Below are 21,976 nucleotides of genomic sequence, written 5' to 3'. Positions count from 1 at the left end.
GACAAGCTTCTGGGTTTGACCTTTACTCCTGATCTGAAATGGAACACGTACATCAAGTCTGTTGCCAAGGTCGCTGGAAAGATGGTGGGATCCTTCTACCGCTCCAGAAGATATCTCACTACTGATGCAATTCTCTATCTATATAAAAGCCAAGTACGTCCAAGGATGGAATACTGTTGCCATATCTGGGCAGGAGCTGCTAAAAACAGCCTATCCTGCCTTGACAGAGTACAAAATAGACTTCGGGGCTTAGTGGGGGATGCCCTTTTCTCTACCCTGCAACCTCTCTCCCACAGAAGAGACGTTGCGAGCCTGTCCTTGTTTTATCGTTATTTCCATGGCAGATGCTCGTCTGAACTCCAATCTCTGGTCCCCCCTCGCCAATCTTTCACGAGAAACACCCGTCTAGCTGAATCCACTGTGAAAAATTTCCCCCACTCTATATCTGTGCCTAAATCAAAACGCGGATTCCATGAACAAAGCTTCTTTCTTAGAACTGCACGCCTGTGGAACTCTGTTCCGTCTGCCTGCTTCCCTCCGGACTACAATTTGGATGTCTTCAAGTCCAATGTTAACACATTTCTAATGAACCGCCCCCTTAAGTAAACACTTCAGCAAATCTCCTCATTAACTTAATGTACTTGCAATAACCCTTATCCCTGAGTGGCTTCCGGGCCTTGATAAGTGGTGATCACTGTGTAAAAAAAAAAAAATAAAAAAATAATCCTTGATGAAATTGACAAAATAAGCGTCCACCAATGCATTTCAGAACATGATTGTAAGTGATTTTTTTTTTGTTAAAAATACATCTAGCACATCTACTATTGTAAGGAGCGAATAGGAACAAAAATGATTATCTCAAAGACAGAAGATCCCTATTGACCTTAGTCTTGAAAAAGCCAAGGTAGAAGGAAAACACTCAGTAAGAAGAAAGTTTAACAACCTTGGAAGAATCTATTGGAATAGGAAGCGGTATTCCAATGAGATATCAAAACAGCAAAATGATAGACAGACCAACAAATCAAACGTGCTTGAAACAAAGGAAACAAAAACTAAGTCAAAACATTCTGAAAAACATATACCATAATAGTATTTATAGAAAAGCATGAGACTAGCCTGCTGCCTAGCTGACTATAAACTTGCTGTTTTTAAGTTCAAGGCAAACAAATTGTTGCTGAGCTTTAATAATCAACCCTTATCTTCTAGTGTGTTTTTTTTTACCTCAATAAGAGGTGATTTCTTTATTAAAAAAAAAAGTTATTGGCAAGTCGGTAACCTAAGTGACACAATGGAGTGTGTAAATATCTCAACTGGACCACCTGGAAAATGTTGAATATCGAATGCAGCAATTCATGGGAACATATATGATTACCAGAAAGAACAGTTGGAAATAAGTCATACACCATCCATTATGACTATGCAATTCTTACAGCTAGGTACCTTAAAAACGGAACTATTAAATCTGACATAGTGATATGGAGCAAGAAGGAGAAAGAAGCAACCTTAGTAGAAGTTTGTGTCCCAAATGATTCTGAGCTAAACAAAACTGAATGGAAAAAAAGATAATGAAATCCCCAAGGTCTTATGTATGACATGAAAAGAAACTGGAATCTAAAGATCTCTATCATTCCAGTAATTATAGTAGCAACTGGATCCATGAAGAAGAATTTCAAAATCTATCTGGCAAATATACCAGGTGAACCAAGTGCAAGAGCGATTCAAATAATTGTGCTTAAAGGGAACGTTAGAATATTAAAAAGAGCTCTTGGTTGAAATATGAGATAGCAAGTGAATCTCTGGCATCCAGTAAGATGCCCCATCTCCAGCTTAAACAAAACGATAAGAATTTAAAAAAAAAAGGGGGGGGGAGTACTTATTGAAGCATGTGATCGTAGAACAGTTTTCAACTTTTTACAGTCTTTTGCATCACTGTTGTATTCTACAAGATCTTTCAAGCTGCACCAGTTGGGCAATAGAGGGCAGATGAGGCAGTGTTGCATCGTATTGTCTTCCTTTTCACATCTGCAGATAAATAGTTCAGTTTTGTAGTACCATTTGGTCATAGCAACTTTTGATCGCCCTATACCTATTGTCGGGTATGTTCTCTGCAGTGTTTTCCACTGGAGCCAGGGTGCTTTGGAACTGGTATGAAGAACCTCAGAAGGGGTTCACAGCTGTTGTCTGGTGTCTTTTTGAGATGTTGTTAGAGGTTCAATATGGCTGAAAAAGCTTCTTGACTTCAGTCATTGGATCGTTGGTTCATGTCCATGAAGAAGATGGCATTGATCACTGATAGCTTTTGTGATCTTTACTCGGTTGGAAACTTCTCACATTTGAAGGAGCATTAATCAAGTGGCTGATGTTGTTCAATGTTGAGTCTAGTCTTTTGGTATATGTTAATCTCTCATAAACAGGACAAACATACTCTGCAGAGGAATAACCAAGACAATACAGATACTTATGTATAAAATGTTTATTTTTCTGCAGGCAAGATGTCAGCATCTGATGACAATGTCCATGATCAAGTAAAGGAATATTATGGCAAAAAAGTGAAGAAGACAGAAGATCTCAAACTTCAGGCATGCACTGTAAGTTTTGGCTCTGGTCTTACAAAAGAAGTCAAAGAGGCGCTTGCTTCAGTTCATGAAGAAGTTTCAAAAAAGTAAGTATAGCATTTTTTTTAAAGAATTTCACATTTAATTTGCCAGTTTATTGTCAAGATTGCCTACCCTTTTTCATTTTGGGTTTTTGCTCTGCAGACGAGATGATAGTAACAAGCAAGATATGGTCCCTTCTGATTAATGATTATCTTCTTCTCAGATCATGTGAAAGCCCCCCCCCCTCTTTCCATGTTAAGAATGGCTTTCTTTTCTGCTTGACCATGTCTAATTATTTAGCCAAATCGGAACAGAAACCAGAAGTTAAAAAGATCAGACAATCTGGACAATAGCTAATTTGCCTTTTCAACAGCAAAATACTTAGGCAACATAAGTTACCTTTTATTAAGGCCCGGAGGCCACTCAAGGAAAAGGTTTAATGAGTGTACAGTAGTCATTGAGATAATAGTATAGTAGTTGTTATTAGTAGAAATTTGGTATTATTTTATTCTTTAAGGGGACGATTCAGCAGGAACTTGTTTACATTAGACTTAAAGATGATCATATTGTAATCAGTTGGAAAGCAGAGCAACAGAACAAAGTTCCACAGGCAAGCAGTTCTAAAAAAGAACCTTTGTCCATGAAATCCATGTTTGGGTTTAGACACAGAGAGTGGGAGAAATTATTGATAGTGGTTTTAGCTAGCCAAAAGTGATGTAGTGCGTCTATCATTGCTCTATCATTATTTTGGTGGCAGTTGCTCAGCTGAGCTTCTATTTATGGTGCCTTCCCCTGTAGAACATTCACAGCAAACACTCGTCTAGCTACAACTATTACTAACAATTTCTCTTATTATCTATCTTTGCCTCAAACTAAACAAATTCCATGATCAAAGTTTCTTTCTTAGAATTGCCCGACTGTAGCACACAATACTGCAGGGTTCCTTCTCAGCAGACTATAACTTGGCCGTTTTCAAGTCTAATGTGAGCAAGTTCTTGTTGAACCATTCTTTCAAACAAGCAGTATCCAAGTTCCACCATTACTGATAATCACAGTGTTGTCTCACCGGCAAACTGACACTCATTAACCCTTATCCTTGAGTAGCTTCTAGACCTTGATTCTAAACCATGATGAAAAAAGAAAACATTTTGCTTTTATTATCTAAATTGTACGAAGAAATTAAGTACATTTCTTATTTAGAGGATAAACAAAAATAAAAAGGCAAAGATTTTTTGTTTGCTTTTTTTTGTCAACATGTAAACATTGTTGGATGACGCCATAATGGATTTGATAATGGTATGATTAAGTGTAGTTTTAACAGAATAAAAAGGTGTAAAATAAAAACAAATATATAACAAATAAGGCAATAAAATTTACTGTCATGCCTGGTTAATTGCAGATCAAGTCTTGTGATTACAGCAGTACAACAATGGCATCATCGCTGATAGGATGCATGAACATATGGGTTGGAGGCCACCATTTATGGGATTTCGGTCACCAGTTATGGGGAGGCTAGTCATAGTTTTTTAGGGATGTTCATGCCAGCTTTGGAGTTTTCACTTTAGGGTGTTTTGTAAGGAGAGAAGTATTTTGAGGATGAGCTGGGTTCAGAGAAATATTTTTAGTGAAAAAGATTTGCAAGTTTTATAATCAAATGTGAGAAAAACAAGAAATGTCATACAGTAAACAAAACAAAATAATGACTTCAGAAGGTATATATTTACAAAAAAGATATTTTATATATGTTTAAAACAGAAGGTTTACAGCAATAGAAAAAACATAGAATGTCTGTGAATATTTTTTGAGTTCTTGTAAAAACAATGCTGAGACATAAGTCTGGATTGATTAATTAAGAGCCAGAAGTTTCATGGGTCAGGAAAATCGTATTCCAAACTCTTCTGGTCAATTAAATATATAATTCATTGAACGTGTGTTTTAAGAGTCAATATTCTTTTGTTTTTGTATTAGTAAAATATTTCAGTCAGAAGGATTAGAAATATTTCAATTAATAAAGTTTATGTAGATTGCAAGACGATAAGTTAATGAGTTGTGAGTGTGTCTGCGTGTTCGTTAATGTTTGTGTGCATGAGTGAAAGTAAATGTTACAGAGATAAGCGCCCATAGTGGGGTTTCACTAGTTCATTGAAGAAAAATCTGGCTTTTAAAGGGTTTAGGTAGCTCCTAGAAAGACCATTTCAAATGAATTCAGAACATTTCCTGATTGGTCCAAAATATAAAACTAGTAGGGGGTACCTGGCGTTGCCCGGTGTTTGGAGGTGTGTGTGTTGGGGGGGGGGTAGATCAAAACAACCCTGTTTAAAAAAAAAAAACCCATTGGCCAGGTGTTTGGAGGTGTAAAAGAAAAGTTTTAGTAGGAAGGTAGGCTTGAACCCCGAAGCCTTGACGTGAAGGCTGAAACGAAATGGAAAAAACCCTGGGATCTAATCATCTTAGTCAGGAGGGGAGAGGAAGTGATAAGTATCTTAAGTTAACGTTTATAAAGTGAAATTGACAGGGGCAAGAAAGTTAAGTCTCATTATCTTTGGCCTTTAAACATGACGCGGCTGCAAGCCACTTTTCGCTTTTTTTTATACTGAAAAGCGTAACGAAAACGTGGCGATCAAAAAAAAATCTAAAAAATAGCGCGTAAAAATCAGGCAAATTAAAAATAGACGTGGCCGCTGGTCATAACTCATAGATATTATGATTTAGACATTATATAAAAAGTTTTAAGGGTGAGCCGACCGAGAAACCCGGCGAAAAAAGCCTTTGGCGGACATACACACACACACACACATTTTCGCTTTCATATATATAGATAATGTATGCATGGATAACATGCATACAAATGGGTTTATGCATTTTGATTTTGTACCTCAATGGATAAGCATCAACTGCTACAAACACACTGGACAATCTAGAGTAGAAGAATTGAGGTCAAATTAGGGCGTCTCACAGGTTTATGGAGGTGCAAATGAGATAACTAAATAAATAGAACAAAAAAAATTATTGTGCCATTGTAATCATGAGATCTGATGCACGATTAACAGTTTTCTGTTTTTATTGTTTTAATGCTTTTTATTACATCTCAAAAGTGCAATCCTTTGTTGAATTTTTACAAACAAGATGGCTGACAGTGATATACAATTTTTCATTGGCATTGCTTTCGAATCTTTTTCATTTAAACAGAATCATAGTTAATAACTGTCATCAATTGTGCAAAAATGTAATGTTTAATCAAACTTTTATCACCAGCATATTTGTATAATTTTCGAGTTTTGGGCAATTATTGAGACTCCATGTGATTGTCTAATGTCAGCCATGCTTTTTTCTACCTTAACAGAATTGACACTATCTGTGTATTAAACTAAAAAATGATTTAAAATAAGTTAAAACACGGAAAAAAAAACTTATTCAGGTATATGACCAAATCATTTTCCAGGACAAGTATTTTGGTTTGTCTGTACTATGGGGATTTTTCTGGAATGTCTATTATTTCCTGAAACACTATCAAATGATAGACATCAAGGGGTTAACATGTTGTCAACTATGTCTGCTTGATGGGTCTTCTCTTTGAGTTCTCAGCGTCATTAGTAGCAGGAATCATTGTTGGAATTGAACGCTTTAATAAATGAGCAGCAGACACATTTTCTTATGAAAATAGAATTCTTTTTAAAATTAAGGATAATTTTAGGAACTCGTGAGTTGGCTGCAGGCGCCCGACCCATGTGTCGCTGACAGGGATCGAATCTCAACTGATTTATAATTTATAATTCTTCTCTCGTCGCTGAGACGGATAGATATATATAGAGAGAGACATGCACATACATTAAAAACAGACTGCAACATTATTATTTCATTTTACAATTCTGGTGTAGAGTTCCCTGAATTTATTACTTTTCTTTAAATGAATAACATTCTGTTCTAAAATATGTTCATTGTGTTCTAATTATCAGGTTGATAATATATTTGTTTTTTTGATTTTGGGAATTTTTGCAGGTATTATGGATGTGGATTGGTTATTCCTGAATGTTTGGAAGGAATGAAAATCCTGGATTTGGGTAGTGGCAGTGGGCTTGACTGTTTTGCCCTGTCTAAGTTGGTTGGGCCTGATGGCTATGTTGTAGGTATTGACATGACAGAGGAACAGGTTAGTTTAATCTTTCCAAAAATATAGTATTGTTATCCAAATTTAACATGTGTTTACACACACACACACACACATATATTGATATATATACACATTTAAAGGTCTGTAACCAGACAAAGGAACAAATAGTTAGCCAACCCTTATTTTGTAAGAGAAACCATGATTATACTTCAAAATACTGCAGATATAAAATCAGCTCAATGGTAGTAGATCTACTAGAGCTATTGTAATATAGATATGAAATAAATAACTTTATGAGATAATAGTTCAAGAATTCAACATGAACAACAATTTTTTGTACAATCGTTTCTAAGACGATATTAGTTTTATTGATATCGAGTCTCATCAAAGAAATCAATAAAACGTTTCAGGAGCAACCATACAAAAAATTATTGTTGATGTTGAATCCTTGGTGTGTATGTCAATAATTATCTCATATATATATATATATATATGGAAGTTTGAAAAGCTGAGAGCAATGTGGAAAAACCGGAACAGCAAAGGAAAGGAAGGAAAAACAAACTAACAAATAGATGGGTATTTCGAGAAAAGTGTCTAATTATTTATTCATCTCTCACTCCTCTACTCACTATATAATTATCAGCAAACCAAGTTGCTGGCAAGTTTAGAGTACATAAAGTCCATTGGTGGTATGGAACTTAGATTAATTTTGGGAGAAAACACCTTTTTCAAAAAGAAAACGAGTATTATCCGAGATGGTGAAAGAGACCAGAACCACAGCAAGAGGCTAGTATCACAGTCAGAAGTGATTAGTTAATTGTGTAGGTAACTGGAGATCTTTTTTTTTATTTTACTTTTTTGTTATATTTTTTGTGATGTTATTTATTTCCTTAATTATTTATTTTTATTTTTTTAATTAGAAAATATACTATTGGTTAAATTTATTATCGTATTATGATAATGTATTTTGTTTATTTATTCACTTGTTTCTTAATTCTAGCAATGCAGCCAAGATTTTTATATTTTTTTATTTATTATAGTACCGCAGTCAAATTTCTGTAATTTATGGTGTAAGGGAGATGACTGTACTTAACTTTATTATTTATTTATTTATTTATTTTTCTTCTTGTAACTTGTTATAAATATATTTTATTATTTATATTTTATTTCTTTATATTAAATATTTTATATATATTTTTTATTATTACTTTGTTTTTATATATTAATATTTTTTGAGTTTGTTTCATCATATTTGCAACTTACTTCATCCTCTCTATCTCTTCTTATGTCTATCTTCTCTCATTCACTCTATCTCTTTTACCCTATTCTTCTCTTTTTATTTTATTCTATTTTATTTGTCTGTTTTTTTTTATAGATGATCTTGGATCTAATTCTTAAATATAAGTATTCTGTTTATGTAATTTTTTTCCCCCTCTATTTCAATCCTATCGCACCTAAAACCTACACACTTCTCATTTTATCTCCCTCTCCTTTCTCTTTACTCTCATACCACTCAAATCACTGACTCTCATTAGCATAATCTTGTAACTTTATTAATGAAAGATTAAGTTAGTGAAATTGTGTTTGGTGTTATTAATGCATAATTCCGGTATCTACATATATGTAAACCTATTATTAGTATTGTTAAATTCTATTTCTTTTTATATATAATTTGTCTATTGTTGTTATATATATATATATATATATATATATATATATATATATATATATATAGTTTTTTTTTTGTTTGTTTGTATCCGTTAGAAGCACTGAGTGAAATATGAAGAATAAAATACATATTAAATACGTTAGAAGCCAAAACTGCAACGCAAAATTTTTTTATAAAATAAACGAGTGTTTATTTTTTAAGAAATATATTTCGGAGTAAAACTCCTTTGTCAATCTTTTTTCTTTTTTTTTCTCTTTTTCTTCGCTATGATGGCAAGTGGAAACAGGAAGTTTGATAAAGAGTCCACATGATGTTGTTAACTGCGGGGTTTTTATGAAGCCAGATAAGTGTCACATGGTCGCACATTTTGAAAGTCTGGGTAGTTTTTCTTAAATAAACACTCGTTTATTTTATAAAAAATTTCGCGTTGCAGTTTTGGCTTCTAACTTATTTAATATGTATTTTATTTTTCATATTTCACTCGGCGCTTCTAACAGATATAAACAAAAAGAAAAAACTACCCAGATTTTCAAAATGCATGACCATGCAAAACCTATCCAGCTTCATAAAAAACCCACAGTTAACAACATCATGTGGACTCTTTATCAAACTTCTTTTTTCCACTCGCCATCATGGCGAAGAAAAAGAGAGAAAAAATAAGAAAGAAGATTGACAAAGTTTTTTTTTTTTTTATTTTGTGTTGCAGTTTTGGCTTTCAACATATTTAATACGTATTTTACATTCTATATATATATATATATATATATATATATATATGAACAAATGATTAATAAAACATGTTAAAAGACATCTTGGAAAAGAGTTAAAAACATATTTAATTTTAAAAAAGGAAGCACAAGATAAGTGGATAGTCCTTTATCCAAGGAACTCTGCCTTTTGGATTATTTTGGACCATTTGGAATTTACCCATTGGATTGAAATTTTAAATTCGACCGTTTTGGATTTTACCATTTTTGGATTTTTACCCTTCACCGGACTATCCATTCATGTCAAACCTTTTTATCATTTTTCTTTTGCCTCCTGTTCCCCTTACCTCACCCTTTTTTTTTAACCAAGTAAGATCTGTGACTTACTTGTAGTTTCATTAAATACTTTTATATGCAAAATCCGATCCTGCATTTTGCTAATTCCTGCCCTCTGATGAGAAGGAGAGTATTTCTTCGAAACTCCGCGGATTAAGGACTATCCACTTATCTTGTGCTTCCTTTTTTAAAATTAAATATGTTTTTAACTCTTTTCCAAGATGTCTTTTAACATGTTTTATTAATCATTTGTTCATATTATAAGCTCTATTTCCTTTTCGGTTTTATTGAGCTTTTACATCTAGCTGAGTTTATTTTACTTGTAAACATTAACTCTTTAGTATTTATAATATATTTTAAGTTTACCATTTTGATTACCTTGGTATTTATATATATATATATATATATATATATATATATATATGTATGTATGTATAGTAGTAAGTTATAAAATATATATGGCAGTTAAGTTACACAGAATATAATATGCGTTTCATCCATGCTAGGATTCATCAGGCGTATGCGAGGAGTTGTGGTTGTCTCGTTTTTATATACGCACATTCTATTGAGTTTTTAGTTAGCCAATCAGTTTTCTAGTTTCCACCGCACCCTTCCTAATCAGCCAATGAGCAAGCACTCACAGGACAAAGGTCCAGTTGACATCCAGTTCAGCCCTTCCTTTGTGTGTGCTATTTTAGCGAGGAGCATACATATCTAGTGTTCTAACCTATTTTAAACCTAGGTTTGTGTTTTGTTTTTTTTTAATCCTAGAATGGATGAAATGCAGAATATTCTGTGTAGCTTAACTGCCTTATATATTTTATAACTTACTACCTAGCTCTACCTATGTATTGAGCACTGTCGAAGTAAATACTTAAAGTTTACACATAAATTTATACTTTTGTATATTAATTTATGTGATTAAATGAAGTAGTCATATATATATATATATATATATATATATATAAGTGCAACGCCGGGCTGAAATGCTAGTATATCTATAAAAGTGAACGTGCCTGTGTGTCTGTCTGTGTACATTTCCCTACGCAATAACTCTGTCAATTTTTAGTCTACAGACTCGAAATTTAATATACAGGCTACTGAGATTTGGGAAAATCGATGTGATCGCGTTTCGGCCAGAAATTTTGCTGTTAAGAGGTCAAAGTTCAACGATTTGACCTTTGAGAACTCTACCAAACTCCTCCGACAAAAAGCAATCTTTTTCATCGGTTTGGGTTGAAAATTTTTAGTTACCAATATATAAATGTATGTATGTATGTTTGCATGTCTGCCCAACACCTTCAACGATTTGACCTTTGAGAACTCTGCCGCCAATTTTAGGTCTAAACACTTGAAATTTTAGATATAGGTTCCTTGGACATGGATCTAACTTAATACCTTAATTTGAGCCCAATACAATAAATGTTAAGGGGTCATAATAGGAATCAAAGTTTAAAAAAATAGACCTTTTTTTTTTTTTTTTGCTCAACATACACCTTCAAACACCTGGGCAACGCCGGATGGAAATGCTAGTTTATATATATATATATATATATATATATATATATATATATATATATATATATATATATTAAAAATTTTAGAAAATAAACTGTTTTGAAATCACTTGAAGGCGCAAAGATTTTATTAAAAGAAAAAATCATTTGATTTGTTTTTTTTTAATATTCTTTTAAGCTAAAAAAATCAAATGATTTTTTTCTTTTAATAAAATCTTTGCAAACAGTAAACATTTTATCAAATTAAAATTTAAACATTAATTTTCTCCACTATGGTGATGGAGGAACTCGGTTTTAGTAATACTCTGGAGGCCTCCTTAATTTCATATGTTTGTAAAGACAGTGTTGTCCATGATAAAGAACTTCTGTCTTTTTGTTGGTGTTGCTCAAGAGCCATAATCCAGAATGCTCAATATCCTGTATAGAGCAGGTAGTAACCTAAAAGTGAGAATATATAATAAAAGAAAAACAGAAATTTCTCTTCTAGAGGTATAGGGTGGTTTTAATAGTGCTTTGGAGGCACAAATGTTACATGCATTGTTTTGTATTTTTTTTTTTTTTTAAGATTAACAATGTTTGATGTAACTACACTATAATAGCAAAATTTGGAAAACAAAAAATTGATTAAAAAAAACTCTATCTCCTGACTTTTTGTGTCAATTTCAACGTAAAGTAATATCTACTTAATTGGCATATCAAAAGTACTTAAATATTTAAAATTTAAAAAAAAAAAAATTTTCAATCTTTTGTCGCAGTTTCAAAGTCACCACCTCCATTTTTCTTTGTTTTTCTTTGTTCTCCACCCCCATTGTTTCTCTTCGCTTTCCCTTCCCTTAAACAAAAGAACATGATAGGCTAACACAAGCTAAACATATGAACATATCTGGGTTCAGTGAATACATTCACCTTCCCTTTCTTTTCATCATCGACTTTGCTACGCACGTCAGAATTCAAATATATCAAACAAAACGCCAATAATTCAGGCAATTGAATTTTTACTTTTTAGACAAAATTAATTTAAATGGAATCAACAAACTTCCAAGCTACTCTTTATTGCATAAATTTTGTCCTAGAATTAATTAGAGTCGTTTGTTTGTTTTATTGGGAGCGACACCACTAATATCACTTCTCACCAATGAATACAGTCCGTTTCGGGCCAGTCAAATCAGCACGGCCGGCCGACCAGCCTGAGAAGTAGGAGGAGGCTCCTGAAATGGCGACGTTGATGCTATCAGTCACGTCGACCGAACCCACCAGTCGAAAGATTCCCAGCAACACCAGTCATCTCAGTAGCAGTTCAAACAACCCTTATCAGGGCATAAAACCAGCCCTTATCAGGGCTAATGTTTTTCTACTAATGCGATTCACTACTGCTTGCCTCCTGAGACCCAAAGCAGTGAACTTCACTCCCAGTCTCCAGCGCTTCCAGCTCACTCCAGCGGCTTCCTGCTCACTCCTGCAGCCTTCCAGCCCTTGGTGCCTCCAACTCACTCCTCTGACCTGCAACCTCGCTTGCATCTCACTCCTCTGGCCTGCAACCTGGCCTGCACCTCGCTCCCTACCGACCATTCGTTCCTTAACACTGACCCCTATGCTCTCAGTGTCGTCTGTTTCTTAACACTTACCCCTACGCTCTCAGTGTCGTCTGTTCCTTAGCACTGACCCTACATTCTCAGTGTCGTCTATTCTTTAACACTGACCCCCATGTTCTCAGTGTCCACCGTCCGTTCCGGATCACCCTGACATCCAGCCGATCGTCCAGACCCAGCGAGCAATCCTAAACCACGCTACGTCTAGAGTACCTGTTCCAGCCCTCCAGACCTTAGCCTCCGGTGACGTGCGACCTTCCGGACAACCAGCATCTAGATCATATGATATTTTCACTTCCTTTGCAAATAAAAGGCGAACCCTCGTCTTTAACCAAACAACCTGTGTCTGTCATTCTTCTTTGCCTTTTTGCTGTTTACTTTTTGCCTGTGTCCACCTTGTTAGTTGTTGGGTTGATTGTCCCCGGGCGACCAGCCCTGCAACAGTTTATTGTAAAAAACTCTTACCATATGTTTTTGAGAACATGTGACATAACGATGGAAATAACCCAGTTTTGCTAAAAGCAAGGCAAATAGCTCATATTTATGATTGTTAATGCACAACTTATTTAAAAAAAAAAAAAATTGGCAATAGTTACATGCTATTTACCTCCCCTTGGAATTCTCCCATGTTTTTTAGCCAAACATTGTATTTTTGCTAATTTTTACCCAAAAAATGTTCTTTTAATAATTTTATTATACTTTATCATTTTCATCATTTTTGGGTTTAAGGCTTCTAATGTTGCTATTGTTATTTCAGTTGTCTGTCGCCAATGAATATATTGATTATCATACCAATCTCTATGGTTACAAAAAACCAAATGTCAAATTTGTCAAGGGTTATATTGAACGTTTGATGGAAGCTGGACTCGAGGAAAACTTTTTTGATATTATTGTGTATGTATACCTTTTCTTTCTAATGTAAATAAAAATGCAATTAATGCAGATGTATGCAAGTAATCTACATTAAAATTGGCAGCAATCCTTTTAACTGACACCAAAATTCATAATATTTCTTAATTTTTAGGTGTTCTCTCCATTGCTACAACCTCAACCCTCAACTTTACTTTTCTGGCTGAAAATAAGTTGTAATCTACATTAAAATTGGCAGCAATCCTTTTAACTGACATTAAAATTTATAATTTCTACATGTTCTCTCCACTGCAAAAGACATAACTTCTTGTCCTCCACAATTTGTCCTTATCCCAACCACTCCGCTCATGTGTAAATTAATGTCTTTATATTTTTAAACCACAATATGTACATGTAGTGGCCAATGTTTACAGATCAATATCCAAAATCGAAATGCGTAAATTCGTTTGTACTTTTTAAAAAGACAGATTTTTCTTCAATAAACCAGTGGAACCCAGTTGATCCGAGTCTACAGATCGGTGTCGCAAAATCTCTTTCCCCACACACAAATATAAGCAAACACAGATACACACAACTCATTGATTTATTGTCCTCTGCCAATCTGTATGAACTTCATGCATTAAAATATTTCTATTCTCACTGACCTCTCTTCGTAATATGAAATCAAATGAACATTGACTCTTATTAACAACTTTTAATGAATTATAATTTCTTAAAATGAGCAGAGAAGTTTTGATTATGATTGTCTTCATCCTTGTAAAGTATAAATTGATACAGACTTCTTCAATGTCTTAGCTAATGAATTCCTTTAGTTTTTACCAGAAGTTTACAAATATTCAAAAACATTCTATGTTTTTTCTATTGCTCCAAACTTCCATTTTAAGCATATATAAAATATGTCATTTGTGAATACATGCCTTCTAAACTCATTATTTTATTTTTGTTTGCCATACAACATGTCATTTATTTTTCTCACATTCAATTATAAAACCTGCAAACCTTTTTCATTGAAAATATTTCTCTGAATCTGGCTCATCCCAAAAGTGCTTCTTCCATTATAAAAGCCCTAAAGTAAAACCCCAAAACCAGGTGAGAAACAAAACCCTAAATGCACATACATTGTGTGAGGGTTAAGAAGCAACAAAAATAATGGCTATGATTGGTTAAATAAGATCACGTGATGTTCAAGAGAGGGTATTTTTTAAGTAGCCAATTAAGTTAAGACAAGAGGTTGTGCAGATTCCTGAGTTCAGTAAGGTACATTTGAAGATGGTCAGGGGTACCTCAACTGAAACGTTGTGAAAATAACACTCAAGATAAAAACAATAGTGTGAAGAATCCAAATCATACTAATAATTGCATATGTCAGCAAAAAAAACTCTCTCTACAGATTTGACTGTTTTTTTTTTGTTGTTTATTAAATATCTGTAAACATTTTAGTTCCAACTGTGTCATCAACTTATCACCTGACAAAGATGCTGTCCTCTCTCAGAGTCATAAAGTATTAAAGGTAAGCATCTTAGCTTTTTCTTTGTCATCTTATTAAATCGGTGCAAAAATTTCTGCAGATTTAAAATTTCATCTTCAAAATGAAATGTGTTTATGAAAATCTTTATTCATAACAACAACAAACTTTGCTCTCTAAAACTTTATTTCCTCACTTGTAAAATTCTTTAGATTTTGATGTGAAATATGAATCTAACTCATGTTCAATCTCCTCTCATAATGTTAACCGTAAGCCATCTAATTGGTTTTGTAATCCTCAAAATAATTGATCTGAGGAGGTTAGGTCAGAAGAATATGCAGGATAGGACAAGATATCCAAAAAAAATTCTTCTAGTGTTGTGAGAGGATCAGCATTATCATGATGGAAGAGGACTTCTTTTTGGGGTCAACATGGATAAGAATACTGTAGAAAAATATGATCTAGAAGAAAAACTTATAAATTAATCATTGTGATATATTTAAGTAATACACACAAAATAAATTACAATGGTTTAAAATGCCCCTTCTACAAACTGGCAAAAACTTTGCATTGACTTGCTATTACGTTTCTGAACTTTTGAGATGAGGATTGGTTATTCATATTATTTGGATTCTTTAGACTACTGTTCTCATCTTAAGTGCCATTTTTACAACGTTGTGACCGATGTAACTTTCTGACCTTCTTCAGGTGTATCTTATCGAACTTGGGAATGTTTCTGTCAAACTCAGAAATCTGTATGTAATTTCAAGTAGAACGCTTTATTTATTTCACGGGGGTAGCATACTCTCGTTCTGTCAACCATGACTGGATAGAGGTTCTAAGTAATTCATTGTTGTATTTTTCAGTCGCCTACACTAAGGATTGAACCTTCAAGAGAATATCACTTTTTCAAGTTTTCAAAGTATTCTAACCATTGTGCCACAGGTCTTTGAAAGTTGAAGGTTTAATCCTTAGAGTGGGCAACCAAAAAAAAAAACCATTGTAAATTACTTAGGACCTCTATTTAGTCAAGGCTGACAAAACAAAAGCATGCTACCTTCGTAAAGTAATTTAAGCATTTTGTTTGAAATTCTGCACAGATTCCTGGAATCCTTCTTCAGATGTATTTTGTCAAACTTGGGAATGTTTCTGTTGAAACAAACATTCCCGAGTCCGACACAATACATCTGAAGAAGGATTGTGAAAATGACACTCCAGATGAGAACAGTAGTTCAAAGAATCCAAATGATATGAATCAACCTGATATGTTTTTAACTCATTAATGAGACACTCAAAAATATCTACATTTACATCTAAAAGTTTCCTTTAATTCGGCCGCTATTAGATTAACTTCTGGCCATTTTTTATCCAACTGGACATATAGCATCTCAAATTCAAATTATAATAATAGGATTGCTTGGAAAGTAGGTTGATTACAGAAAAGACTGGAAATGGAAGCCTCCATTCAGTCTTTTGGGTAGCTGTGTGTGTAATTATGAGGCTAGAGTTGCACAATCATCAACCACACCTCTCCTGAATCGGTACTCCTTGAGTCCAGTGGCAAGGAGAGGTCCAGGACAACTGGAAACAATACCAAGATAAATGGAGAGCACATAGAGCACTTAGAATTCCTAAATAGTTACCCATTTTAGTACTGACCAGGCTCAACATTGCTGAACTTTGGTAATCTAATGGGAACTGTTGTGTCAACATGATTATGCTGTATGCAAGAAAGACGTGGAAAAGACCAAAACATATTTTTCTGATGACCCCAACTATGTTGATAGTTACATGGTATGCAGGAATATCTGTTGGTTGCATTTTAATGAGTTGTATCTTCCATCTTGTAAATTTTTTATGAAAATTGTTTCAGACAATGCAAGAAACTACTTGATGTAAGAAACTAAAAAATATACCACTTCATGGTCAAAAACTAACCAATAATAAAGTGTTATACAGATACATCGCGGCCAAAAGAAACAGCAATTTTTCCCTCTTTATCAGAAGCATCACTCATGGAATGTGAGGACTAAAGGATGAAATAAGGAAAACAAGAGTTACAAGGCTGCTTAAAGTAAACTTAAGGTCCACTTTCCATTCTCCTTATTGACGATTAATAATTGGTTGCATGGGAAATTTGTTTCACCAAATGCTGATTCAGCAGAACTAAATTTGGTAGCATCCTTCCCCTCTCCTCCTGTTGAGGATTTGAAGTTATCTTTGACTGAAAAGAGCATCATAATTCTGGGTGAATTATTATTTCCTTGAGTTTAATCCACAGGTTTGGTGTAGTCAAATGTGTTCATTTGCTTCCCAAAAAATAAACATAAAAAAAGACAAAATCGATTTTTTTCTGTGACGATTGGTATTTAAATATTGAAATTTATGTTTGAAACCTTGGATGTCTTACAGTTAAACTCGCTTTGCTTTTCCTTTTTTTAGGTAAGCAAAGAATTGTTATTCAGTGACATTTATGCTGATAAAGTCGCACTAGAAAACACTCAGAACATTCAGTTGACTGCAAGAAAGATTATTGGGAAAGAATACATTGTTCGCATGCATTTTTGATGAGTTGTTTATCTCTTGTGTTGTCAGTGAAGAGAAGAAACAGGGACTATTGCTGATGCTAAGAACGACCATCTTGTGTTGCCAGTGAAAAAGAAAACAAAGCCTACTGTTAATATTACGAATAAATGTTGTTACTGTTGTTAGCGAAAGACATTACTCAACCAAGCACATCTAAAGGTCTCTGGCTCAATCCCAGGTTTCACCACCATAACCAGATACATTTTTCACATTGTAATATCAACTAGAGTGAACAATAGCATCATGATCGACCAAGTATAGCCAAGGATCTGTGGGATGTAAAACACATAGCAAATTCTATATTCAAACTACAGTGGAAAGATTGATGCTACAGGATTGGCAGATTTGAATCCACTAACGGAAGTTATTATTTGAGGATTGAGGATTAAACAAGGACTTGTGGCGCAATGGATAAAGTACTAAGTAAAATTCAGTTCTAAGTTACACTCTTCTAAATGTTCAATCTTCAGTATGGGCAATATCAAGAATACAATTGTGAATTTCTTAAGATTTCTACCTGGTCATGGCTGGCAGAACAAGAACATGCTACTTCATTGATTAAATAAAGGGTTCCATTCGAAATTCCATACAGATTCCCCCAAACTAAAGTTTGGATTAGATTAACAATTACAAGTGATAGATTGAACAGAACGGTGTTCCATTTAGAGAAATGTAAATAAAATCTAACAATATATGCTAACCATAGATACATGCTTGGAATTGTTAGGTTTTAAATTAGAAAATAATAATACATGTAAGTAAAAATAATAATACATGTCAAAATAATAATAGACAAATAATAATACATGTAAAATAATAATAGACAAATAATAATACATGTAAAAATAATAATAGACAAATAATAATACATGTAAAATAATAATAGACAAATAATAATACATGTAAAATAATAATAGACAAATAATAATACATGTAAAATAATAATAGACAAATAATAATACATGTAAAATAATAATAGACAAATAATAATACATGTAAAAATAATAATAGACAAATAATAATACATGTAAAATAATAATAGACAAATAATAATACATGTAAAATAATAATAATAGACAAATAATAATACATGTAAAATAATAATAGTCAAATAATAATACATGTAAAATAATAATAGACAAATAATAATACATGTAAAATAATAATAATAGACAAATAATAATACATGTAAAAATAATAATAGACAAATAATAATACATGTAAAATAATAATACATGTAAAATAATAATAGACAAATAATAATACATGTAAAATAATAATAATAGACAAATAATAATACATGTAAAAATAATAATAGTCAAATAATAATACATGTAAAATAATAATAATAGACAAATAATAATACATGTAAAATAATAATAATAGACAAATAATAATACATGTAAAATAATAATAGTCAAATAATAATACATGTAAAATAATAATAGACAAATAATAATGCATGTAAATAATAATACATGTAAAATAATAATGTAAGTAAAAATTTTTAATTTTAGATTGAAGTAGATAAAAAAAAAAACTGCTGCACTACTATAATTAACAGGAAGTTGTGTCCTAAGTTTGACAAAAAGGTTCCCGAGTTTTACAAGCTACTTCTAAAGAAGGCTACATCAATCAAAATGAATAACACTCTCAATGAGAACAGTAGTCTGGATAATCCAAATAATATAAATAAAGAGTTACATATTACATAAACTAACCAGTAGATCTAACAATAAGAGGGGCTGGTGCATATGAAATCTCTCCTGATAACCCCAACTCTACTATTAGTATGTAGGAGTATCTGCTGGTTGTACTCAAATAACTGATCTGCCATCTTGTGTAGCAGTATTAATTATTGTTGTATTTAATTATTATACAAACTCTTTTTAATTTTCTTAATCTTAACTTTCCTCTATTTCTCTAGGTGGGTGGTGAATTATTTTTCAGTGATATCTATGCTGATAAAGTTGTACCAGAAAATGCTCGAAAACATCCTGACCTTTGGGGTAAGGAAAACATATTTCTCCTTTGTTTGATTTGATTTCTATTTTTTTTCCTTCTTTATTTAAATGTCTGTACATCTCTAGTGGCAGAATTACAAAGTAATTCCATGAACGCTAAAACGCAAATGGCTCTAATTGCTACACTCTTTCCTTCTTCGTTGGAATTCGCTTTCTTCTTCACTTCCAAAAGCAAGAAAATTTCAGAGGACCATGTTAACTCAAAGTATTTCAACTAATGAAAATCGTTTCAAATCCCAAAAGTAACACAACTATGTGAAAGTAATAAGCCAGTCGATAGAGTATGGCATAAAGGTCTACTCCACAAAATCTCCAGCTACAGTATAGCTGGAAATGTTTTTTCAATTATTAAATCATTTCTCTCTGATAGATTCATAAGAGTAGTGGTTGATGGGCAGAAATCAGAAGCTCACAGTATTAATGCTGTTGTCCCTCAAGGACCCATCTGGGCCCAACTCTATTCCTGATCTAAATAAATGATCACCCAAATCACATCCTAAGATCATTTGTAGACATTTATGCTGATGACACTACCATCTATGGTAACTCTTCAAAGGCTGTAAACGACCAAGTTCTTTCTGATTCTCTCTCTTCTTATCTTGATCACGTGACACAATGGGTAAAGAGGTGGCTGGTTAATTTTAATGCATCCTCATCTGGCATCAATCAAAATGAATGGCTCTCGTCTTGGGGAGGCTCCATGTTTTGACAAGCTTCTAGGTCTGACCTTTACTCCTGATATGGGATGGAACACATATATCAAATCCATTGCCAAGGCTGCTGAAAAAATGGTGGGATCATACTACTGCTCCAGTAAATATCTCACTACTGATACCATTCTCTACCTGTATAAGAGCCAACTATGTTCAAGGATGGAGCACTGTTGCCACATCTGGGTAGGAGCTGCTAGAAGCAGCTTATTCTGCCTAGACAGGGTTCAAAATAGACTTTGTAGCCTAGTGGGAGATGCCCGTTTCTCTTTCCTGCAACCTCTTCCCCACAGAAGAGGCGCTGTGAGCCCGTCTCTATTCTATCGTTATTTTCATGGTAAGTGCTTGTCTGAGTTCCAATCTATAGTCCCCCCTGTCCTGACTTTCATGAAAAATACTCATCTAGCTGAAGCCACTATCAATAATTTCCCCCCACTCTTTATCTGTGCCTAAACCGAAACGTAAATTCCACGAACAAAGCTTCTTTCTTAGAACTGCACGCCTGTGGAACTCTATTTCATTTGCCTGCTTTCCAACTGACTACAATATGGTTGTCTTCAAGTCTAATGAGAATATATTCCTAATGAGCAATTCCTTTATGTAATCCAATTTACCACTACTAACGATTACTACATGTTCCCCTAGACCACTGTATAGTCATTAATCCTTATCCTTGAGTGACCTCCGGGCCTTGATAAGTGGTGACCCCTTTGTAAAAAAAAAATAAATAAATGAATATTAGAAACTCCTAGAAGACTTGTTCAACAAAATTAGTTTTCTTCAGAATTTTCAAACTAGCTGCAATACCAAAGGACCTCGATAATGTATGCTTAGCAATCCCTCTTCTCCAGGAGATGCATGTCGGATAAGGACTCAGTGACTCACATACCAGCTTTCCTCATTTTGTGCACACTTTTTTACACACTAACAAGCTAATCATAACAAGAACAAGGTAAACCAACACACATACACAATGCTACGCTGCCAAATACTCACATATATTACTTACGTGTACATATTATTTGCACTATGAACATTTTGACTTCTGACTACTAATCCAGCTTTCTTTACCCAAACGCATGTTTGCACTATGAACATCTACTGATTGAAAATAACTTTTATATTCTTATACAAGTGTAGATATAAAATGTTTTGTCATAAAATTTTGTTTTTCTTAATTTTTCACAAATTCTATTTATGCTTTAGTGTACAATTGCTGACTGGTGATCCTTCTATTCTCTCAATGTTTTATTGATTTCCATTTTACATGCATGCACATGTATATATATATATATATATATATATATATATATATATATATATATATATCTTTTCTTCATTTTCTTTCTTCGCTAAAACATAACTTTTATACCCAATTCATAAGTGTCCGTGCAATTCTGATTCTTGGCAACATTGAAAGATGCTATCATCATCCAAAACAATCTCGGGTTTGTATTACTGTATACATAGATTCGAAAAAGTTGTCAAGAAACAAATATATAACAAATGTTATCAAAGGAAAGATAAGTTACTTTTCTACCAAACTGGATATATTTTTCGTGTTTTTATTCAATGTAACATGTTTATTCAGCTCGAAAACCATACAGTGTTTACCGATGTATTGGAACATTCAAGATGGCGTCTGATTCTCTCTTTAACACGGTAAGTTTGGGAAAAGGTGTTATAAATAAAAAAACGGATAAAATACTGTTAAAAACTCGCTCAATGTATGTTACCGTGACATAGGTTGACATATATTCGGCGGGTTTTTAATAATATTTTGTATAGTTTTTTA

General features: G+C 33.3%; 1 protein-coding gene across 4 annotated transcripts in view; it reads left to right on the top strand.

The window, feature by feature from the left end:
* LOC145283562 (arsenite methyltransferase-like) overlaps window positions 1-21,976 on the top strand; it is a 38,545-nt gene that overhangs the window by 6,337 nt on the left and 10,232 nt on the right. For all 4 annotated transcript variants that reach the window (XM_080132463.1, XM_080132461.1, XM_080132462.1 and 1 more), the window contains exons 2-6: window positions 2,488-2,662; window positions 6,597-6,747; window positions 13,284-13,420; window positions 14,837-14,906; window positions 19,375-19,456. In XM_080132463.1, coding sequence (XP_079988589.1) covers window positions 2,493-2,662; window positions 6,597-6,747; window positions 13,284-13,420; window positions 14,837-14,906; window positions 19,375-19,456 — 610 coding nt within the window. In that variant the 5' untranslated portion in view covers window positions 2,488-2,492. The remainder of the gene's footprint in view (window positions 1-2,487; window positions 2,663-6,596; window positions 6,748-13,283; window positions 13,421-14,836; window positions 14,907-19,374; window positions 19,457-21,976) is intronic.

The sequence above is a fragment of the Euprymna scolopes genome, chromosome 8 (assembly GCF_053919585.1).
Source record: "Euprymna scolopes isolate OS-2025 chromosome 8, ASM5391958v1, whole genome shotgun sequence".
Lineage (NCBI taxonomy): Eukaryota > Metazoa > Mollusca > Cephalopoda > Sepiida > Sepiolidae > Euprymna > Euprymna scolopes.
Note: the sequence above shows the minus strand (reverse complement) of the source record. Positions and strands in the feature narration are given on the sequence as shown.